Source organism: Chiloscyllium plagiosum, unplaced genomic scaffold (genome assembly GCF_037043375.1).
Source record: "Chiloscyllium plagiosum isolate Xiang-an unplaced genomic scaffold, Cpla_swu_hap1 HiC_scaffold_5, whole genome shotgun sequence".
NCBI classification, from domain to species: Eukaryota; Metazoa; Chordata; class Chondrichthyes; order Orectolobiformes; family Hemiscylliidae; genus Chiloscyllium; species Chiloscyllium plagiosum.
The window spans coordinates 19581195-19604993 of NW_028270143.1; the positions used below are offsets into that span (position 1 = coordinate 19581195).

Genomic DNA, 23799 nt, shown 5'->3' on the forward strand with positions numbered 1-23799 from the left:
GTGTTCAAACTCCAGTTGAGTGAAGAGTTTACTTTAGTTAACCATTCCAGTTGTTTAACTGCCAGCTCTAATTGCTTTACTTTGCTTAAAACAGAAGTTGAAAGCTACTATGCAATCACAGATCATTCCAATGTGTCGGACAACTGGTAGTTAATTTTGGACCTATAAATTGATTGTTGATTTCCAAGAATGCCATTGAGATTCCTTAGGTTTTGTCTCAAAACCAAAACTATTGAAATAAATCATTCTCAATGGCTTTTCCTCAGCACTTAAGGTTTTCAACTATTTTTTTGAATAGTTGCAATTAGCAGTAAGGTGCTCCATCTCTACCTGAGACTGTTACATTATCAAACTTGGAATTTGAAAGTATGTGGAATTTTGTAGCATTTCAAGACATGAGATTGAGATATCTTGAGACTGTGCAGCCAATCACTTAGACCTAATCCCCTACTTTAAAGGTGAAGTAACATGAGGATTGAAGTCACAAATAAATTATTTCAACCTTGTCCTTCCTGTAGAATTATTTGCTATTTCACCTCTATTTTAATTTTCTAAAATACCATTTTGACCTGTTACATTCTAGCATTGTACTCATTGTTTTACCTTTGCATCCTAGTTTATTTATGAAGTTGAAATAAAGTATTTCATGTCACCTTGTTTTGCTAGCTGCGTATTTTAAGGGAAGTTTTTTATGATTTAGTAATTGCCTGTTTAAGAATGTACACTTTCTGTATTTGTTTATTTTGGGGAAAAAAAATCCTTCTGTGATGACAAAAGTGCTGAAAAAACTCAGCAGGTCAGGCAGTATATGAGAGAAGCATAGCGTCTTAGGTTGATATTTCATCTGAACTCAAAGACAGTTGTCTAATATTTATTCATGTAAGTTTGTATTTTTTAAAACACTCCTATATTGTAGCTTACTTTTTAAAGAATATGTTCTTCTGTACTGCTTTATGAATAACAGTTTAGATTTGCTGACCAGACGAAACACTTTATTATTCTGCCGATTTGATAACTGTGTTAAATGTTCCTAAACGTAGGATTCCTTTGAGGCACTGACATTTGCACCTTTGCTACTTAATTGGATGAACAAAAACACTGAAAATATCTAAAGTTGGACCATAGCCATTGAGTTCAATTTTAAAACACAATACTGAGCAAAGGTGTTTCCAAAGGAAAGGTCACCCTGTTGGGCATCTTCTACAGGCCTACGAATAGTTCCAAAGATGTATAGGAAAGGAAAGCAAAGATGATTCTGCATAGGAGCGTGAGTAGCAGGGTATTTGTTACGGGGGTCTGTAAGTTTCCAAATATTGACTGGAAATACTATAGTTTGAGTTCTTTAGATGTCAGTTTTTGTCCAATGTGTGCAGGAGAGCTTCCTGACAGTATGTAGACAGACCAACAAGAGGCGAAGCCACATTAGATTTGGTACTGAGTAATGAACCCGGCCAGGTGTTGTATTCGAAGGTAGGTGACCATTTTGTTGGTGACCACAGTTTATTTATGTTTACTTTAGCGATGGAAAGGGATAAGTATACACTTCAGGGCAAGAGTTAAAGCTGGGGGAAAGGCAATTATGATATGATCAGGCAAGATTTAGGATGCATAGAATGGGGGAGGAAACTGCAGAGGATGGGCACACTTGAAATGTGGAGCTTATTCAAGGAACAGCTACTGTGTGTCCTTGATAGGTACTTACCTGTCAGGCAGGGAGGAAGTGGTCGAGTGAGGGAGCTGTGGTTTACTAAAGAAGTTGAATCTCTTGTCAAGTGAAAGAATGCGGCTCATGTCAGGATGAGACACATACTCTCAGGGCACTTGAGAGTTACAAGCTAGCCTCGAAAGACCTAAAGAGAACTAAGAGCCAGGAGGGGACCTGAGCAGTCATTGGTGGATAGGATCAAGGAAAATCCTAATACTTTCTATAAGTATATCAGGAATAAAAGAATGACAAAGATTAGAGCCAATCAAGGACCGTAGTGTGAAGTTGTGTGTGGAGTCGGAGGAGATTGTCTTTTTCCAGTGTGAATATTGATGAAAAGTACTATGTTGTTGAGGAGGATACTGAGATCCAGACTATTAGACTAGATGGGATTGAGGTTCACAAGGAGGAGGTATTAGCAATTCTGGAAGTTGTGAAAATAGACAAGTCCCCTGGGCCAGATGGGATTTATTCTAGGCTTCTCTGGGAAGCCAAGGAGGAGATTGCAGAGCCTTTGGCTTGGATCTTTATGTTGACATTGTCTACAGTAATAATGCCAGAAGACTGGAGGATAGCAAATGTCCCCTTGTTCAAGAAGGGGAGTAAAGACAGCCCTGGTAATTATAGACCAGTGAGCCTTCCTTCAGTTGTGGGTTAAGTGTTTGGAAAAGGTCATAAAAGATAGGATTTATAATCATCTAGAAAGGAGTAAGTTGATTAGGGAATGTCAACACGGTTTTGTGATGGGTAGGTCATACCTCAAACCTTTGAGTTCTTTGAGAACGTGGCCAAACAGGTGGATGAGGGTAAAGTGGTTGTTATGGTGTATATGGATTTCAGTAAGGTGTTTGATAAGTTTCCCCACAGTAGGCTATTGCACAAAATATGGAGGCATAGGATTGAGAGTGATTTAGTAGTTTGGATCAGAAATTGGCTGGCTGAAAGAAGACTGAGGGCATGGGAAATAATCATCCTGGAGTTCATTTACCAGTGGTGTGCGGCAATGATCTGTTTTGGGTCCACTGTTGTTTGTCATTTTTATAAATGACCTGAATGAGGGCATAGAAGGTTGAGTTAGTAAATTTGCGGATGACACTAAGGTCGGTGGAGTTGTGGATAGTGTCAAAGAATGTTGCAGGTTACAGAGGGACATTAGTACAGCTGAGAGGTAGCAAATGGAGTTTAATTCGGAAAAGTGAGAGGTGATTCACTTTGGAAGAAGCAAGAGGAATGCAGAGTACTGGATTAATGGTAAGATTCTTGGTAGTGTAAATGAGCAGAGAGGTCTATGTCTCAGTTGCCACTCAGGTTGATAGGGTGTTAAGGCATATGGTGTGCTAGTTTTTGTTGGTAGAGGGATTGAGTTTGGGAGACGCTAGATTATGTTGCAGCTGTACAAAACTCTGGTGCAGCCACACTTAATATTGTGTACAGTTCTGGTCGTCGCATTGTAGGGATGATGAGGAAGCTTTGGACAGGGCTCTGAGGCAATTTACCAGGATGTTGCCTGGTATGGAGGGAAGGTCTTATATGAAGAGGCTGAGGAACTTGAGGCTGTTTTTGTTAGAAGGTTAAGAGGTGATTTAATTGAGGCGTAATCAGAGGGTTAGATTGGGTGGACAGTGGGAGCCTTTTTTTCCTCAGATGGTGGGGACATAGTTTTAAATTGTGGGATTATAGATATAGGACATGTCAGAAGTAGTTTCTTTACTCAGTAGTAGGAGCGTGGAACACCCTGCTTGCAACAGTAGTAGACTCGCCAAGTTTAAGGGCATTTAAATGGTCAGTGAATAAACATATGGATGAAAATGGAATAGTGCAGAATAGACAGGTTTCAGATTGGTTCCACAGGTCGGTGCAACATCAAGGGCCAAAGGGCCTGTACTGCGCTGTAATGTTCTATGTTGCATCCCATATTTGGTGCAATAATTAATCAACAGTGATTAGAACTATTTTACTAGTTAATTTAGTACATATCCATTGTACCCTACCTAGCCATTAAAAAGAAATATCAAGTTCATTTTATAAATACATTTTGGTGCTGGTGAATTTTGTCCTGTAACAATAATGGAATGAAGTTCCCTAATCCAACTGGGCTTTAATACCCGGCAGTCTCATATATCAAGAATTGATTAACAGTGGCATGCTTTAAACCAAGGGAGCTAAGCCGATTGAAATCTCTTTGACTTTTGTTGTTTATCTGTACTCTGATTCTAGCCTTTTGAGAATCCTTGATTTTAATTGTCTCCCTGAACCCCTCAACTCTCTCTTTCTTTAAGATGATTCTCAAAACTTAACTGTTTTGACCATCTGGACTTGCTTTGCAAAATATTCTAATTTTACTGTATAAAACTATGAACTGCCTTGTGAATTTTATTACATTGAAGATGCAATGCAAAGTCAAGATGTTGACTGTGTACGGAATGTCCATAATCCCATAAGTTTGAACAGTACAATCAAGCAATGTGCTATCTGTACCTACCCCTATGAAACTCAACCAGTTTGAATTGCCAATATCCAATTCTCAGTAAACATTGATTCTGAACCAGATTTTCATTATTTTAATTGTAGGATACCATCACATGGACATGGCAAGGACCTGGAGCGTAAGTTGATTTAATTTTTGTTTATCCTTGTCAGCATATTGATATTTAACACATCAATTAATAACATTAAGCTTTTCATTGATTTCAAGAAGAAATTATTATTGGAGGTAAATCATGTAAAGATTTGAATTGGAAGGACATGAGGATAAAATCGCTGTGTCCAGACCTGGGTGAAGGCAGGCATAATATGCACTTGCTTGCCATAGCTAGTGAGAAAATGCCAAACTTAAATGATTTGAGTATCTTTGACAGAAAGGATGAGAACTGCATCTTGTGTTATTATACACAGCCCGTTTATCAATTTTCCAAGATGAGCAGTGTCTATTTTATATGGATAAGAGGACAGAGTTGTGCACATCTTAATGCTGATAGTCATAATTGTCACAACGTAATGAGCTTTTTTTTGCCCTGTAATAAATGTGAGGAAAGAAGGATAACTGACTTAAAATATTTTTGATTTGGAGATGTCGGTGTTGGACTGGGGTGTACAAAGTTAAAAATCACACAACTCCAGGTTATAGTCCAACAGGTTTAATTGGAAGCACACTAGCTTTCGGAGCGATGCTCCTTCATCAGATGAGAAGAGCGTCGCTCCGAAAGCTAGTGTGCTTCCATTTAAACCTGTTGGTCTATAACCTGGTGTTGTAAAATATTTTTGTTTGCAATATTCACTTAGTTCAAAGTCATGTTATACAAATGAATCATACAGGATTTTTGCAAAACGTAGCTGCATAAAATACTTACTAATAAGTGGTATTTCTTTTGCAAAGAAATTCAAATAAACATTTCACTATTTTAAAAATTGTTAACTCCATGCACCACCATCTTGCATTATTCAAAATAAATTGTTCACAAGAATTTCCTGTTTGCTTTTTCAAATGCAGAAGGAGAAAATGACCTGGACTGACAGCTCATCTCTCTTATGCCCCTCTATCAGAACATTGTTTGATCAAGCTCCAGCTGTGGTAGAGATCTCTGCCATCTGAAGACCCTCTGATGAAAGAGATGGGTGAATGAGATGTCTGTCAGGCAGGTTGATGTGATGGGGTTGAGCTTCAGGAACAAGAACTGGCGGTGTAATTGGTAATTGTTAAGGTGGCAGCATATTCCTGAGTACAGATACTTACCACCAATGGTTATAAGTAGGAATGGTGAGTGACACAGAAACTTAAGAGTATACACTGGATGATACTTAATGGAAAGGAACTGTGGACCATATCATGGAGAAGCAGGAAGCTTGAATTGGAAAGAAATGCGTCTGAGGAAAAATGAACGGGAAGAAGATAAATGGATCAGGAAAGAAGCTAAATACAACATGGTATCCAGAGTGTCAGTCAGTTTGCATGTATGGGTGGATCTGGAGCCTTTCCTGCACAGGTCTTTGCATGGAATCAGCAAAGGCTTGGAAGGAAACATATTTGTTCTTTTAATTAGTGACTAAATTTGGGAGAGCTGATGGAGTTTATTCTAAGTAACAAAACTCTTAAACTATTAAGATGAACTCCGAACACACTAATAATAGCTTTTCAGAGCCAGCCATTATATTGCATTAAATTTGTATGAGCTATTGTGGTTATTTGATAATTCCCAACTTTTCACAGATAAATCTGGCAGATTTGGTTTGTTAAAACTCATGTTCCATTTAAAATCAACCAAATGTCAGAATGATTGATGTTTTTAGCCTATTAAAGAATAGAAAATCTGCAATTTTCCATACTTGCCTCGAGACAATTGTCTGCTGATGCTCTAGTAAAAGTCTTATTAGCTAACTTAATGTTTTGACAAATTAACAAATCATATCTACTTTTCTTTCTAGTTAAGATTCCCAAATTTGCTTGTCACCCCCTCAGATTCCTATCCCATGCATGTCACCTCATTGTAAAAAAAAATAGTATTTCTACCTTGTTGATTGTAGTATGAATACAGCTAGTAACCCAAAAAGCTTTAATCTTGTTACTTTAACTGTTCTTAATTCTGTGCCTTACATTTTTGGATTTTGAATTGATCCAGTGATATCTCTAAGAAATTCCCATTATCTGCATGCATTTCAGTGTAGTAAGTTTGACAAAAGTGCAACACAAATCCCACTTAAGTGTTTAAATGGAATTTCTGGTGCATCTATAGGGAAATAGCACCATGGAAGACAGTATATCCAGTAAACTTGCACCAAGTCTACATGGTGTAAGCAATTTCATAGGAAGAAAAACTATTGCCGCCTCTATTTTTGAAATGAGAAAGAGAACATCATGAAAGTGAATGATCCCCTTCAGGCAGTAGTAAAATAAGCAAGTAGTTAGCATGGAACAGGCTATAATGATATTTTAGCAGTTTTGAAGGAGAGAAAATGCAAATTTTATATTTTGAACAATATCTTAACAGTATCTTACCAATGAATTGATATATGTTGGGAGATGATGTAGTGATACTGATAGTGGACTAATGATCCAAACTCCTAGACTAATCTTTTAGGGAATTGGGTTTGAATCCCACCATGGCAGATAAAATTTTAATTTTTTTAAATATCCAGAATTGAAAACTAGGCTGATAGCCATGTCATTTGCCATAAAACCCATCTGAGTCAGGATTAAAGTGGTGCCGGAAAGTACAGCAAGTCACGCAACATCCAAGGAGCAGGAAAATCGGCGTTTCAGGCAAAAGCCTTTCATCAGGAATAAACCCATCTGGTTCACTAATGTCCTGTATGGAGGGAATCAGTCATCCTTACCTGATCTGGCCTGTATTTCTTTTCAGAGCTACAGTGATGTGGTTGATTCTTAACTGCCTTTTTAAGTAGCCCAAGAAAGCCAATCTGTTCAACAGTTCAGGATGGGCAATAAATACTGACCTAGCCAGCACCACCCGTGAACCTTGACTGAATAAAAAGATTTTGTTTCTTAAATTGACTTGAGAAAACATGGAAGCTATGGGACCCAGTTTGGCCACTCGGATCCTGACCCTCATTACATCCTTGGTTCAAACATGGACTAAAGAGCTGAATTCCAGGGGTGAGAGTGACCGTCCTTGTCACCAAGGCTGCATTCGACAGAGTGTAGCATCGTTCCGATTAATGTTGGAAACTATCCTGGAATATTGAGGTAGTCAAGAAATCAAAGTGCTAGAGCATAACACACAGGTGAGGTCCCAGAGGGCTGGCGAATAGCTAATTTTGTCCCATTGTTTAAGAAGGGTATCAGGGATGATCCAGGAAATTACAGGTCTGGAGCATCATGTTGGTGGTAGGAAATGTCTCTGAAAATCTTTTCCAAACAATATCTATATGCATTTAGGAACAGGTGAACTATTGGTGATAGCCTGTTTTTGTGGGAGGGAGGTCGTTCCTCACTAACTTTATCGAGGTTTTTGAGGAGGTGGTGAAGATGATAGAGGGAAAAGCAATTGTCTACGTGAACTCCTGCAATGCCTTTTTCAAGATCCCACCAGTCACATGATATCGAGAGAGCTGGCAAGATGGATACAGAACTGGCTTAATCATAGGAGACAGGTAGTGGTGGAGGGATTCTTTTTAGAAAGAAGGGTTGTGACTCTTCCACAGGGATCAGTGCTGGGACCTCTGTAGTCTCCATAAATGATTTGGAGGAAAATTAGTAAGTGTGCAGACGATACAAAGATTGGAGGAGTTGCGGATAGTGAGGATACAGCAGGATAAAGATCAGTTGGATGTATGGGCAGAAAAATGGCAGTTGGAGTTTAATTTGGACAAGTGAGTTAAAATATTTTGGAAGGTCAAGTACAAGTGAAAATTATGCAATGAATGGCAGAACCCTTGGAAGTATTGATATGCAGAGGGATCTGGGTGTGCAGGTTCACAGATCACTGAAGGTGGCAATGAAAGTAGATATGGTAGTTAAAAAGGCCTACGGCATACTTGCATTCATTGGAAGGGATGCATATAAGGATAGGAAAGTTATGCTGCAGCTTTATAGAACTTTAGTTTGAATACACTTGGAATATTATGTACAGTTCTGGTCACCACACAAGGATGTGAATACTTTGGAGATGGTACCAAAATGTTTTACCAGAATGTTGCCTGGTATGGAGGCTTTTAGCTATGAAGGAAGGTTGGCTCAAATGGGGTTTGTTCTCACTAGAATGCAAGAGGTTGAGGAGCAACCTGACAGAAGTTTATAAGATTGTGAATGGCATGGACAGAGTGGAAAGTATTAGGTTTTTATTCCAGGGTGGAGGGGTCACTTACTAGGAAGCACAAGTTCAAAGTGGGGAGGGATTTAAAAATGAGGCAAGTTTTACCACACAAAGGGTGGTAGCGTAAGCAGACACAATAGCAGCATTCAAGAAGTACGTGGACATATACATGAATAGGAAGGTAGTAGAGGGATATGGATCCTTGCAAGTGAAGACGGTTTTAGTATGGAGGGCAAAATACCTCCCCGCAAGCTTGGGGGGGGTGGAGGACCTGTTCCTGTGCTGTATTGTTCTTTTGTTTTCTTTTCAAGAAGCCCTAGCAAACTCCAGAGGGCAAACTCTCCAGTGGTTGGAATCATACCTGACGCATAAAGATGGTAATGGTTGTAGGTCAATCATTTCAGCTCCAGGACATCTCTGCAGGAGTTCTTTTACAGTATGTCCTAGGTCCAACCATTTTCAGGTGCTTCATCAATGAACTTCCATCCTTAAGGTCAGAATTGGGGATATTCATTGATTGCACAACATTCTGCACCCTTTGTGATGACTCAGATACTGAAGCAATCCATGTTCAAATGCAACAAGATCTGGACAATATCCAGTCTTGGGCTGACCAGTCACAACTAACATTTGTGCCACACAAATGCCAGGCTATGACCATCACCAATAGACAATCTAACCACTGCCCCTTGACATTCAGTGACAGCAGATCATAGACTATAAATACTGCAGAGACTAACTCACCTGACTGGCCAAAGCCTGTCCCCCATCTACAAGGCACAAGTCAAGAGTTTGATGGCATAGTCCTCACTTGCCTGGATGAGTGCAGCTCCAACAAAACTCAAGAAGCCTGATATCATCCAGGACAAAGCAGCCCACTTGATTGGCAATATATCTACAAGAATCCACTCCCTCCACCACTGACACTCAACAGTAGTGTGTGCTATCTACAATGTGCAGAAATTCAATGGTCCTCAGACAGCACCTTCCAAACTCATGAACACTTCCATCTAGAAGGACAAGGGCATTAGATATATGGGAGCACCACCCCCTTCAAGTTCCTTTCCAAGCCCTCACCATCCCAGCTTGGAAATATGTCATCGTTCCTTTATTGTCGCTGGGTCAAATTCCTGGAATTCCCTCCCCAATAGCACTGAGAGTCAAGCCACAGCATGTGGATTGCAGTGGTTCAAGAAAGCGGGTCACTGCCATCTTCTCAAGGACAATTAATCTTCTAGTTGTCATCTGCCATCTTCTCAAGTGGGTGACACGGTAGCACAGTGGTTAGCACTGCTGCCTCACAGCACCAGAGACCTGGGTTCAATTCCCTCCTCAGGCAACTGTCTGTGTGGAGTTTGCACATTCTCCGTGTCTGCGTGGGTTTCCTCTGGGTGCTCCAGTTTCCTCCCACAGTCCAAAAATGAACAGGGTAGGTGAATTGGCTGTGCTAAATTGCCCATAGTGTTAGGTGAAGGAGTAAATGTAGGGAAATGGGTTTGGGTGGGTTGATCTTAGGAGGGTCGGTGTGGACTTGTTGGACCGAAGTAATCTAATCTAATCTAAACTAGGGACAGGCAATAAGTGCTGGCCAGCCAGTGACACCCATATCCCACGACTGAATGAATAAATAGTGATGTTTTGGAAAGTGCATTGCAGAGAGGAGATGCTGCAAGTCTTAAAGCATAAATCCCCCCGGACCTGGTCAAGTATATCCCAGGATTTTGAGAGAAGCTAGGGAAGAAATTGCAGGGCCTCTAGCAGAGGTATTTGTATCATTGACAGCCGCAGGTGAGGTATCCGAAAACTGGCGGATTGCTAATGTTGTGCTGTTTTTTTTTCAGAAATATTGTAAGGATAAGCCAGGGAACAATAGACCTGTAGGCCTAATGTTAATGGTGAATAAGTTGAAGGGGATTCTGAGAGGATCCACATGCTTTGGAAAGGCAAGGGCTGATTAGGGATGACTTTGTGTGAGAGAAATCATGTCTGACACTTAACTGAGTTTTTTATTTTGAAGAGGATAAAAGATGGATGCAGTCAGAGGGGTAGACATTGTCTTCATGGACTTTAGCAAGCCCTTCGAGCTTCCGTATGGCAGACTGGTTCGTAAGATTAGATCACATGTAATCCCGGGTGCTAGCCAATTGGATACAAAAATGGTTCAAACGAGGACTGTGACCAGTGCTATGCTGCAAAGATCGGTACTGGTCCACTGTTTATCATTTATAGAAACAATGTGGGTGAGAATATGAGAGGCACAGTTAGTACGTTTGTGAATGACACCAAAATTGATGGTATGGTGGGCAAGGGAGAAGGTTGTCTAAGATTACAACAGGACCTTGATCAACTGGGCAGCGAGATGAGGAATATCAGGTGAAGTTTAATTTAGATAAATGCGAGGTGTTGCATTTTGATAAGCGATCACAGCAGGATTTGCACAGTTAATGATCAGGCCCTGGGAAGTGCTGTCGAAAAGAGACCTCTGTGTAGGTACTTAGTTCGTCGAAAGTGACATCACAGGTAGACAGGGTGGTGAAGATAGCATTTGGCTTCATTGGTCAGAATTGGGATGTCATGTTACAACTGTACAAGACATTGGTATGGCTACATTTTGAATTTTGCATACAGTTCTGGTCAACTTGCTATCAGAAGTGTTAGGTTCTTTTCCTGAGGTTTCACACGCTAGATACAATTCACGCACACCAACTTCTGCATACAGTTAGTTTATTAAAGCCTGTGTAAGCTAGGTGACCCCTCTGACACTCTTCACAGGCGTGCAAAGTAGAGTCAGAAGTAGGCTCCTGAGCAAAGGAAATACATCCCTTTTGTACAGGTCAGCTGGTAATGCTCACAGATATTGTCTCCGCCCCTCCCAAACAATAACACGTTACCTCAGGTAAAATGGTGAATGAGGTCATCCTCTGAGATAATGTATATGCCCTCAGCCTGGGGAATCATGCAAATGATTTTCTGCCTCCGTGATTCCCCAAGACAATGTAGGCGTGATATGCTTCAGTATCGGGGGATGGTCATGCAAAAGAATTTGGCTGGGGCTGGCTATGAAAGCATTTATGAATGGAAGGGACTGAATGAGAGTTTAATTTGATAATAGCAGTAGAATAGTAGTAAATGGCTGTCCAAACAAAGTGCGAGTCATCCACGTTCCTGCATGAATGTCGCCCCACCCACTTCCAGAATGTTCAGCTTCTGGAGAAAGACAGTACAGTTTAACCCTTTAATGTTGCATTAATGTCCAGAGAATACAGGTTAATCTTTTAACATTACAGAAGAATGTCATTTAACTGGAAATGATGCAAAAAAGATTATCAAGGATGTTACCAAGACTGAATGGTTTAAGTTAAGGAGAGACTAGATAGGCTGGGATGTTTTTCTGTGGAGGTCTGATATTAAGGGTGACGTTCTAGAGGTTCATGAAGTCATGAGGGACATAGGTGATGACCGAAGGTCTTTTCTCCAGGCGAGGGTGAGGCCAAGACTAGAGGGCATAGGTTTAAGGTGAGAGGGGAAAAACATAAAAGGAACCTGAGAAGCAACATTTTCACACACATGATCATGTGTACGTATCATGAGCTGCCAGAGGAAATGGTAGAGGCAGGTACAGTTACAACATTTAAAAGACACTTGAATGGGACGTGTACAGGAAAGGTTTAGATAGAGAGGGAGGGGCCAAATGCAGGCAAGTGGGACTACTTCAGCTTAGGAAATCTGGTCAGCATGGATGAGTTGATCCAAAGGGCTAGTTCTGTGGTGTATTCCTGTATGACACTGACATCATAAAATGATGCATTATTACAAAGTCCAAACAGGACAGAAATATGTAGAGCACTGAAAATAAAGATATGCTTGTGGGTTGAGGCAGGCTGTTAAAGGAGAATCATCTACTGATTTACCCATGCTAATAGCATAAGAAACAAGAGCAGGTGCAAACCATGTGAGCTGCAGAGTCTGCTTTGCCATGACAGAACATGAGTTTCAGTGACACTGGAAGGGAAATAAAGATGGAAAATCATCTAAGGGCTTACTACTTATTTATGCATTTATGATAGCATGTAACCTGGGTTTTGTGAGCATTTAAAGAAGCATTTGTTCAATAAATTCTAACAGAAGGAAAATGGCATTTTTTAATCAAATGATTTAAGCTGAGTTTTGTAAGTTGTAAGTTATTGAAGAAGAGGCCTTTTAAGCAGGAGTATAATTTGGGATCCGTAATAGTTGAAGCAGGTACTACTGTGTCACTTAGACACTATGCTGATTACTTATTAGCAAATTTTCAAGTATCAACCTGAAATTGTAACTTTGCTATTTCATGTTGTCTATGTTTTGTGGTATATGATGGAATATTTTGTATCTTGTAAACATGTTACAGAAGTTCGCGATTTAAGATGTTCTGGTTATTGCTCAAGACATTTTGTCTTGCACTCAGCAGGGCAAATTGCAAGAAATACCAAAATAAATAGAAAGTAGCATTTAAACTGGGTGAAAGGAGAGTTCTGATTGTTTGGCAAATGGATTCTGTTCAGGTCATTGCCAGGGAGCATGCATCATTTAATGACTGACAATTAACACTGAAGTGTTATTTGAACTTTAACCGATACAGTTTGACTCTCTGATACCTTGAGAAATAGCCAGTGAATGGTTATCCCCCATTTTGTTGCAGGCAAACCAGGCACAGTGTATGTTTGTGTTATTTCTGCCTGCAAAGAAAAGTGCCCTATGTATTAATACACATGACCTCCGGTACATGCAAATGTGTTAAACTGCGAGCGGTGGCCTCCTCAGTACAAGACAATTTGTTTTGACAAACTGATCTTTTCTTCAGCAGTACTTGAGTTTTGTACTATCAAATGACTGTTTATTCCAGTTACTGATTAGTATCACTTTATGCAATTTTATTTCTCAGGTTAAAAATCCTTTGGCTTACTTTGTGCCAGCTACACAATAATGTGGAAATAGAGGTTGGTTTTTCTTCTGCTTTTTGGAGGGTGGGAACATTGTGTCATTTTATTGTTTGGATTAGATTTTTTAAAATATGGCTAACTAAAAATGATTAATGAGTTGTACATTCTAGCAACGTTGATTTAACAATAGATGTTATTTATACAGCTTCTTTTCAAAATAAATCTGCCAGTATAGATGGAAATTCACTGAACAAATTGACCTCATGGGGATTTCATGGCACTTGTGATCTCTCTTCTCCCATACTGCACTAAGAACCTCAAGCACAGACCACTTTCCAGTGTTGCTTCTTTCTCTTCATTTCCAAATTAGAGGAATGATTTTTTTGAACGAAAAATGCTGGGATCACCAAATCAGTTTAGCGATGGTGCCTTTTCCCTCCTTCAACCCCAAATTTTTATTCACATGTACGTTCTTAACAAACAAGGGCAATTAGACTTAAATCAGAAGTGCTTTTTACTGCCAAACTAAAATTTTGTACACTAACCTCAAGATGTTTAAGATGGGTATTACAACAATTAAGATGTTGCAGTTGTGTAAAAGGAAAATCCATTTGTTCCATTTTAACTTCTGAAATATAAGATGCTAAACACTTTAAATTTGGGTGCATACTACATAAAAAGAATAAGTGCTGTTTAGAATACAAATTTTTCCCTTAATTACAATGCGAGAGAATATTGGAAAAGTAGATTCATCATCTTTAACCAAATTGATGTTGGTAGGTACACACCAGAAAGTAAAACATTGAAAATTAAAAATGTTTTACATTGGAAATGTTTAAGTATACACAACACAATTTAAAAAAAAAAGACTAATTCAGTAATTATCACAGAAATGCAGTAGAAATATTTTAATGTCCAGATTAATATTCATCTTGAGGAATTCCCATCATTATTTGCAGAGGTTCCTCTGCACGAATGAATGGTTTCATTACAATACATAGGGTTCAGTTTTCTCCTCCATGGAGGTAGCAAGAAGGACACATAATTGGGTGAGCTAGCTTTGGAGAAAGACTCCCCCACTTTCCACCTTATCAGTTAGGTACAGGATGAGGAGGTCGATGAGCAATCTTCTCAGCTCACCAGCAATTAAGGCCCTTGAGTGGTTAATTAGTTGCCACATAATATCCAAACCTGCATATGAACAAGGAGAAGAAGTGGGCTCTTTCACTCTTTAAACCTCCTCTTCCATTTAAGTATCTGATCTGATACAAAGCTCAACTGCATTCCTGCCTACTCTGATAGCATTTCATCCCTTTGTTTAACAAGAACATACTACTATTAAAACTACTCCAGGACATCACTTCCTGTACCTTTTCAGGAGGAGAATTCATCAGACTCTAGGCCCTCAGAAGGCAAAGAAAAATCTCAATGGATGACCCCTGATTTTTTTTTTGACAGTGAGCCGAGTTATAGATTCCCCAATGAGAGGAAATATTCTCTAAACCTACTGTCAAGGTCCCTCCAGTCTTGTTTGTAATTGAGTCACCTCTTATTCTCCAGCTACTATAAGCTTAGCCTATCCAACTTCTCTTGATAAAATAGTCCAAAATGTTTTCAGTTATTAATCTAGTACATCTTTCCTGAACTTTCCAACAAGTTTACGTCCATTCTTACATAAGATAACCAATACTGTACTCCAGATGTGATCTCACCAGTGTCTTGTATGCATAACCTCCTACATTTCATATTCCATTCTGCTGCCTAACTACTTCCTATTCCTCCATTCTAACCTTTTGTTTCGTGCACTCGGGCGCCCAGATCTCGTTGTCTCGGAGTTTTGCAATCTCTGACCATTTGGATAATATGCTTTTTTAATCTTTGTGCCAGTATGGATAATTGCATATTTTCTGATAGTATATTTGTCAGATCTTTGCCCTCTCACTTTATCTATATCCCTCTGTCATTCATCTGTCCTCTTCACAACTTATTTTCATTCCTTCCAAACCTTTATGCAAGTCATTTTTGCAAATTATAAACATTTTGAGGTTCAGCACCAACTCCTGTGGCACACTACTCATTACATCTTGCCAACCTGTAAGCAGACATATTTCGGGACGGCGCGGTGGCTCTGTGGTTAGCACTGCTGCCTCACAGCACCAGCGACCTAGCTTCGATTCCAGCCTCTGGCGACTGTCTGTGTGGAGTTTGCACATTCTCCCCGTGTTTGCATGGGTTTCCTCCAGGTGCTCCAGTTTCCTCCCACAATTGAAAAGCTGTGCAGGTCGGGTGAATTGGCCATACTAAATTGCCCACAGTATAGGTTATTAGGAGTAAATGCACAGCAGGGGAATGGGTCTGGGTGGGTTACTCTTCAGAGAGTCGGTGTGGACTTATTGGGCCAAAGGGCCTGTTTCCACACTGTAGAAATTCTAATTCTAAGAACCATTTGTACCCACTATCTCCTTCAAGTAACCAGCCAATCTTCTATTCATGTGAGGTGCTGCAAGAATACTGCAGGTTAGGCAACATCTGAGGAACAGGAGAATTGACATTTCGGGCATAAGTCCTTCCGGGACCAGCCCTCATTCTGATGAAGGGTTTATGTCTGAAACGTCACTTCTCCTGCTCCTTGGATGCTGTCTGACCTGTGCTTTTCCAGCATCGCACACTCAACTCTGATCTCCAGCATCTGTAGTCCTCACTACTGTAGTCCTCTCCAGCATCTGTAGTTCTTAATCTTCTATTCATGCAAATATACTACCATGATATGAACTTTTATTTAATACAATCTTTAAGGTATTCGATCAAATGTCTTCTGAAAATCTAAGTACTGTGCATCCACATGATCCCTTTAATCTACAGCATGTTACCAACTCCAGGCACTCCTATAAGTTAGTCAGATGTAATTTCTCTTTAAAGGTTATGTTCATTCTGCTTGATTACCTTGAATACTCCAACTGCCCTGCTATAACTTTTAATAATAGCTTCTAACGTTTTTCCCTCTGGCAAATACGAAACAACAGGCCATTTAGTTTACTCTTTCAGCTTGACTCCTTTTTCAAATAAAGGAGTTACATTACCTATCTTGCAATCTAGTGGGACCTCTTCAAATCCAGGGACTTGCAGAAAATTAAAACTAATGCACCAACTGTCTCTCTAACTACTACTACTAAGGGCCTAAGAGGAAGCATCTGGGGACACGTCAAATCTCAGCTCTGAAAATTTGCTCAGTATCATTTCCTTGGCAGTTGTGATTTCACGGAGTTCCTCCTGCCTTCCACTTCCTGATTTATTGCTGCATCAGGAATGTTGCTCATCCCCTGCAATGAAGATGAATATGAATTATCTGTTGTAACCTTGTCTTGTCAGCCATTATTATCCATTATTAAGTCTCTAGGCTCTTTTTCTATAGAACTAACGCACATTTGGTTAACTTCTTAAATACTCATAGAAACTTACTATCTGTTCAGATTTCTAGCTAGCTATCTCTAATTTTTATCTTCTTTTGGCCATTCTTTGTTTATATTAATTATAACCTGCCATTTGTATTTTCAGTTAAGTGTTTTTTTCGGCCAAGCCATCTCTTATAATTTTACTTTTTCTCTGGAAAATATCTACTGCATGCTAACAAGGCCCCATTGCATCTCTACTAACCGACTCTGAAACCTATTTCGCCAGTTCACTCTGTTCTCATGCCCTCATAATTAACCTTACATAAATTTATAAAGTCTCTGTCCCATTCCCCTCTCCATCAAACTGAATACCTTATTCAGTAATATTATGGTTGCACTACTGAGGGGCTCTTTCACTTTGAGGTCATTAATTCATCCTAACACAGTGCAGAATATCAGGTCCACTATCATCAGCGCTCTGGTCAGTTCCAGAACTAGCAATTTTAAGAAATTATCCTGAAAGCATTTTATGATTTCCTCTTTGAGACTATCTTTGCCCATCTAATTTTTCCAGTCTGTATAAAGTAAAATCACCTGAGATTATTGAATCATAGAATACCTATAGTGAAGAAAGAGGTCTGTTGATCCATCGCGTCTGCTGCATATTACACATTGCTCAGGTCATAATAATGCAGAAATTACGACCTTGTGATTCTACTTCATTTACCACCTAGATGCTCGTAATGACCTTTTTTCTGCGTATTTTGTTGATACCTACATGACCCGTGACATCTGGATACTCCCCATCGAGTGCAATGGCCTCAACCTGCCAATGGCTCAATTACCTACTTTCCCAGTAGGTGGGGAAAAATAACTACTTTTCTTGACTGGGAAGCCAGAACCATGTGCCTGCCACTTGAGGGTGGGACACTGTATGCCACAATCTGAGGTCATTCAGGGATAGGAGACTGATAGGAGACCTGTTCTTGCTTTCAACCCTTTAACTATTGCTGCAAGACTCTAAAGAAAGAAATGGCTTTCTCACAATGGATCCCTTGAAGATTAGACCCCCAACAATAATTTCCAGGGCCTAAACGCTATCAGTCTCTAATTGATGGCACGTTTTGACGAGCTGGGCATTCATTATTGAGATCTGTGATTCACTATCAAGCTAACTGGTCAGGTCCTGAGGCGGATTAGAGTCCAATTCTTAATGGGCACTTCATAAAATGTTTTCTGGATAGTTTATTAAAGCTTACTTGTTGGAGTTAACGTATGTATTGCCTTTGAATGTGGCCATTTAGAATGTTCATGATGCTGAACGGAACTTTGAAAAGAATATATTAGAGTGAAACAAATAACTGTAGTAACTCATTTGATTATTTGTCCTAAACTGCTTGATATTGTCAAATTTGGAAACAAATAGTTTGGGTTAAAAGATTTATTAACTTATGCAAATTAAAGTTTACCTTAAAAATTTTTCACCATTCTTTATATAGTTATTTGAAATAATCTTGTTCATCATTAAAAGCAGTTTTACAGAGCTATATTAATTTTGTTTTCAGTTTTTGCCAATATATACACCTTCTGAGGAGGAAAAGAGAAACCCCATTTTGTATGCAAACAATGTTAGAAAGGTAATGGCAAAGTAAGTATAATGATAATGCAAAACTTAATCAAATGTAACCAACATATCCTTAATTCTTTACCTCCATTGATATTAGGACTATTGAGAGCATTGGAAAAGTTTGTTTTTGTGTCTCAGATCTTGTATCCTCAGACCAATTGATTCCAGGAGTGTGTATTCAGGCCTCCATACCATTGGATAAAAACTGAAGCTCCTTTCAGACATACTAAAACATTTTATCCTGAGCTCTTGAACTAATTTGATGCAGAAAAGCAGCACCAACTGACCCAGTGACTTAATGGACCCACCCAATTTTTCAAAATATAATGCAAACCATTTAATATTATTATTTACTAGCTTGCACTGCAGAATTTATACACGTACTAATACTAAGATGCTTATTATTTTAAACACTTCTGCCAACCTAGAATAAGTGATTGATTAAACCCTGTCCTGAGTCAAATATTTACTTTGTAGCCTTGAAGGAAGATCATTCCACCCAGGAAAAATTTGTTTAATTAATGATGATTTCTTGCAAAGTTATGTGGTCTGAGATAGAGACCAACAATTGCAAAAACACATGGAGTGTGTGGTTTGACATATGCATATAATGAGCAAAAGCACATTCATCAGTGTATACAGTTCCATCTAAATTCATTAGAGTTTTATAATGGTTTGATTTAAACCAATATCAGGAGCATGAATTTGTGATCTTAGAACCATACAAGAATAACTTGTAATCAGCATAACTTTTTGTCTACTAATATGTTGTGTATCGGAGCAGAAAAATGTGTTGCTGGAAAAGCGCAGCAGGTCAGGCAGCATCCAAGGAGCAGGAGAATCGAGGTTTTGGACATAAGTCCTTCTTCAGGAATGGAGCAGCCAGAGCCCCCTCTGAAGGACTGTTCGACCTCCATTAAAAATCATAGATGCGCACTTCTTTGCTTGATTTTGTGTTTCTCATGTTTATGGGAAATATCTAATCTAGCCATCCATCTGCTTAATGTTCAGTATATTGTTTAAATGCCATCTCATATCATTTTTTGAGGTAATCTGTGCTGCTGTATTCCTTAATGAAAGGGAATGGGCAAACTTTAATTTTTGTAATTGCTACTTTAGACATTCATTGTAGTTCATTGCTTTGTAAAAAAAAAAAGTCAAATTACATCAAATTTACATCAAAAAACTTTCTCTTCCCCCCCCCCCCGTGTGTTTATTTTTGAACCCATTCCTTGTAGCGCTCTGGGTGTTCCTGTGACTGACTACACATTTGAAGATTGTCAGCTTGTAATGTCTGACAGCCAGCTGAAACTACCTGTGGATACCTGTCTACTAGAATTTGCAAAACTTGCCAGAAAGCTCAAGTAGGTTCTGTTTTATGCTTACTGTCTAATTTCAGCCATATCACCTTTCTTGAATTAGTTGTGACAGTCAATCTTTTAATGATTTAACACTTGACATATTATGATCCATTCAAATTGAATGTGTTTAATTTATTCACAAATGTTCAGCTATTCTGGTGGGCCGATAGGATAGTTAGTTTGGGTTCCTATTGTCCAAAATGTTTGAGAGATGGGAAGATGATTGGTGAAATTTTTATATTTAAGCAAATAATAATTTATTTAAATCTGTGCAATCAAGCAGCATAAGAGTAATAGAGTAACATAGCTCATTTCATATAAATAATATAATAATGCATCCCAAGCAATTACTGTTGGTAGAAATTCATCCTTTCTGATCAGTGGGCATGTTCAACTTTGTTTGATTTAAATGAAGACTTTGAAGATTATGGCTTGAAAGATTGCAGAGACGTAGGACAGAGGGTGGGTAGAGAGAATGTAGGTATGGGCTGATTTGTGTTTAAAATTTGACTTGATTCTACTAAATTAAGCTCTGACCTGGGCAGAAATCATGCAGAAACACAACAGTAATGCTTAAGAATGTTTCAACAGTGAGCTGGTTATTTTATGAAAGCTTAACATTTTTTTAAAAATCTGTTAACTATAGTTATCTACACAGTGGTTAGCACTGCTGCCTCACAGTGCCAGAGACCCGGGTTTGATTCCTGCCTCAGGCAACTGTCTGTGTGGAGTTTGCACATTCTCCCCGTGTCTGCGTGGGTTTCCTCCGGGTGCTCCGGTTTCCTCCCACAGCCCAAAAAAATGTGCAGGTTAGGTGAATTGGCCATGCTAAATTGCCCATAGTGTTCAGTGAAGGGATAAATGTAGGGGAATGGGTCTGGGTGGGTTGCTCTTCGGAGGGTCGGTGTGGACTTGTTGGGCTGAAGGGCCTGTTTCCACACTAAGTAATCTAATATGAGCAAACAAATTACGAGCAGGAGAAGGCAATTCAGGCATTGACCTTGTTCCTCCATTTGCTAACATCATAACTGATGTGATTATGGCTTTATCTCAATCTTTCCTGTCGTCTGCCAGTACCCTTTGACTCCATTGTTAATCAAACCTCAGCCTTAAATACTTAGGACCTTTCCTGCAATACTGTTTGAAGAAGAGAATTTCACAGACCTACGATCCTGAGTTTTAAAAAGAATGTTTCATTTCTTTCTTAAAATGGAGATGGTTATTCTCAAACCGTGTTCTCTCATTGCAGCCATCCCCATAAGGGGAAATATTCTCTCAGCAGCCACCCTGTTAATTCCCCTAAGGATCAATATGTTTCAGTGAGATTCCTTATCATTTTCCTAAACTCTAATGGATGCACACCCCAACTGTTGAATCTTTTTATTCCATAGTCAAGTGAATGTTTTCTGAACTGCTTTTAAGGCTGTTATGTTCTTTCTGGAGTAGGTAAACCAAAATTATAATTATACTTAATATGTAGCAAAACATTCTCTACCTTAATATGTACTATTAGAAGGAGAATACAGTATATTTTTCTATTCTTCCTGCTGAAGTGACTGAGTTCACGTTTTTCCACATTCTACTCGATCTGCTAAATTTTTGTACACTCAATTTATCTAGTTCCTTTTGTAGGTTCATCTCCTTGCAATTTACTTTTCTACCTATCTTTGTCATCACCATTTAACAACCATACAATCTGTTCCTTGTTCCATATCATTTATATAGATTGTAAATAATTTTTCTTCTGCACTAACCAGTTGGCACTCCACTGGTTACAGCTTGCCAACCCAGAAATGACACATTTACTCCTGCTGTCCACTTCCTTTTGGCCAGCCAACCTTTCTGATATATTACCCCATATATCAAGAGCTTTTTATGTGGTAATATTATGTAGTATTTTATCAAATGCCTTTTGCTAAATAAACCAAGTACACCCCATTTGTAGTTTACCCTTTTATCTATGTGGCTTGTTACTTCCTCAAAGAACTCTTAAATTATGTAGATGTGATATCCCTTTCAACAAAATCATGTTGACTCTACATAATTGTATTAAGATTTAAGAGCCTTGCCTCAATAATAAATTAGTGTTTTCCCTTTGACAGCTATTAGGCTAACTGCCTGCAATCACCTGCTTTCTGAAGTAGCTGCTTTCTGACCCCTTCTTTTCTTGAATAGCGAAGGAACATACACAGTTTCCCAATCTGATGGAATTTATTCCAGAGTCAAAAGAATTCTGGAAAATTGAAACGAATGCAGTGACTTCATTTCTGCTTCATCCTATTTCGTTCGGATAATTGATTATTCAGTTAATCAATTCAATGCCTTCTGTGCCCCCGCAACCCCATCCAACATTGTCTTCCCCTGCACCCCCCCCTCACAGCCCAAACCGTGTCCAACACTGCACCCCCCCGCCCACTCAAAACCTGTCCAACACCACCCCCTCCCGACCCCATCCAACACCGACTGCCTCCCGCACCCTAATTCTGCCCCCCCGGGGCAGCCAGACTGGACACCCATAACAAGACTGCTGCTGCCTTTTGGGGAGCGAGTCTCCTAACAGCGCACGCACGCACAACTTCTTACTACAACTTTTTGACAGGTTCCACTTTGCTCTTTACAGGACAGTGTTGGAGAGATTATCTAGGGAAGGGGGTTTAAGGGAACACTCTTGTGTCGACCTCCAGGGAAAGTGTGGGGAAAGAGAGAGAGAGAGAGTGGGAGGTCAGTCATTTAGAGACAGTGCCTGCGCTCCCATCAGTCAAGGACTGGTCTCGGCAGGACTTTAATCTCTGGGTATAAAAGACACGATCAGTGTTGGAGACACGTCTGTCTTGTAATTTTTCTGTCGGGACCTCTATCTCCTTCAGGTAATTCAATTTTCGGATAATCTGGATTCCTCTGTATATATCAGCTTATAATGATTATGTTTTGATACAAAATAAGGACACCGTTAGAGATGCTGATTACTAAATGCTTGCAAATGTTAACATTTTGGGTATTCTTTAAAAATAAGTTCAGTACTTAAATATCAGACTTAGCTCTACAGCCCATGCAAATACATAATGTACTTCTCTAGAGGTGACCTTTGTTTTACAGAAGCTGACAGAATTTGTTATGGAGGTGATCAGTGGATTACGTAGACAGTGTCATTTAGCACATTTTAGTTACTCCATCAAGAAAGGTCCTTTAATCCCTGCAGTGAAGCATCTAGTTGTTGAATTCTTTGAGGTTTTATGACTCTGCTATCCTAGCTAGAAGTGCAAACATGCATTTATTAGTTTCCCTAAAAGCTAGTCAAGATTTGCCATTTATAATTTGCACCCCTGCCCCTGACCCTACTTTATTTTGAGTTTGTTTTCGGATTACTCCTGGCATGCAGATCACTTTTTCTATACAATTTGTTATTTTTTATGGTTGAAATGTGGTCTGCCATTTCCATTTGGCATTGATAAAGAAAGTTTTTACTTTTTGCCAGTAGTATTGGGAAATGAACTCTACTAAGCATTCACTTAGCAGTACTACGATATTTGTTAGAGCTGAAAATGTGTTGCTGGAAAAGCGCAGCAGGTGAGGCAGCATCCAAGGAGCAGGAGAATCGACATTTTGGGCATGAGCCCTTCTTCAGGAATGAGGAAAGTGTGCCAAGCAGGCTAAGGTAAAAGGTAGGGAGGAGGGACTTGGGGGAGGGGGGGCGTTGGAAATGTGATAGGTGGAAGGAGGTTAAGGTGAGGTTATTAGGTCAGGAAGAAGATTGCAGGTTAGGAAGGTGGTGCTGAGTTTGAGGGTTGGGACTGAGACAAGGTGGGGGGAGGGGAAATGAGGAAACTGGAGAAATCTGAGTTCATCCCTTGTGGTTGGAGGGTTACTAGGCGGAAGATGAGGTGCTCTTCCTCCAGCCGTCATGTTGCTATGGTCTGGCGATGGAGGAGTCCAAGGACCTGCATGTCCTTGGTGGAGTGGGAGGGGGAATTAGTGTTGGGCTGCGGGGTGGTTGGGTTGGTTGGTCCTGGTGTCCCAGCGGTGTT

General features: G+C 39.6%; 1 protein-coding gene across 4 annotated transcripts in view; it reads left to right on the forward strand.

Moving 5' to 3' along the window:
- LOC122549735 (lysophosphatidylcholine acyltransferase 1-like) overlaps window positions 1–23799 on the forward strand; it is a 159081-nt gene that overhangs the window by 108579 nt on the left and 26703 nt on the right. For all 4 annotated transcript variants that reach the window (XR_015757163.1, XR_015757164.1, XM_087987021.1 and 1 more), the window contains 4 exons: window positions 4277–4311; window positions 13397–13451; window positions 18352–18434; window positions 19652–19777. Coding sequence is in view for 2 of the 4 variants with exons in the window: in XM_087987021.1 (XP_087843147.1) it covers window positions 4277–4311; window positions 13397–13451; window positions 18352–18434; window positions 19652–19777 (299 nt within the window). In the remaining 2 variants the exon portion in view is untranslated. The remainder of the gene's footprint in view (window positions 1–4276; window positions 4312–13396; window positions 13452–18351; window positions 18435–19651; window positions 19778–23799) is intronic.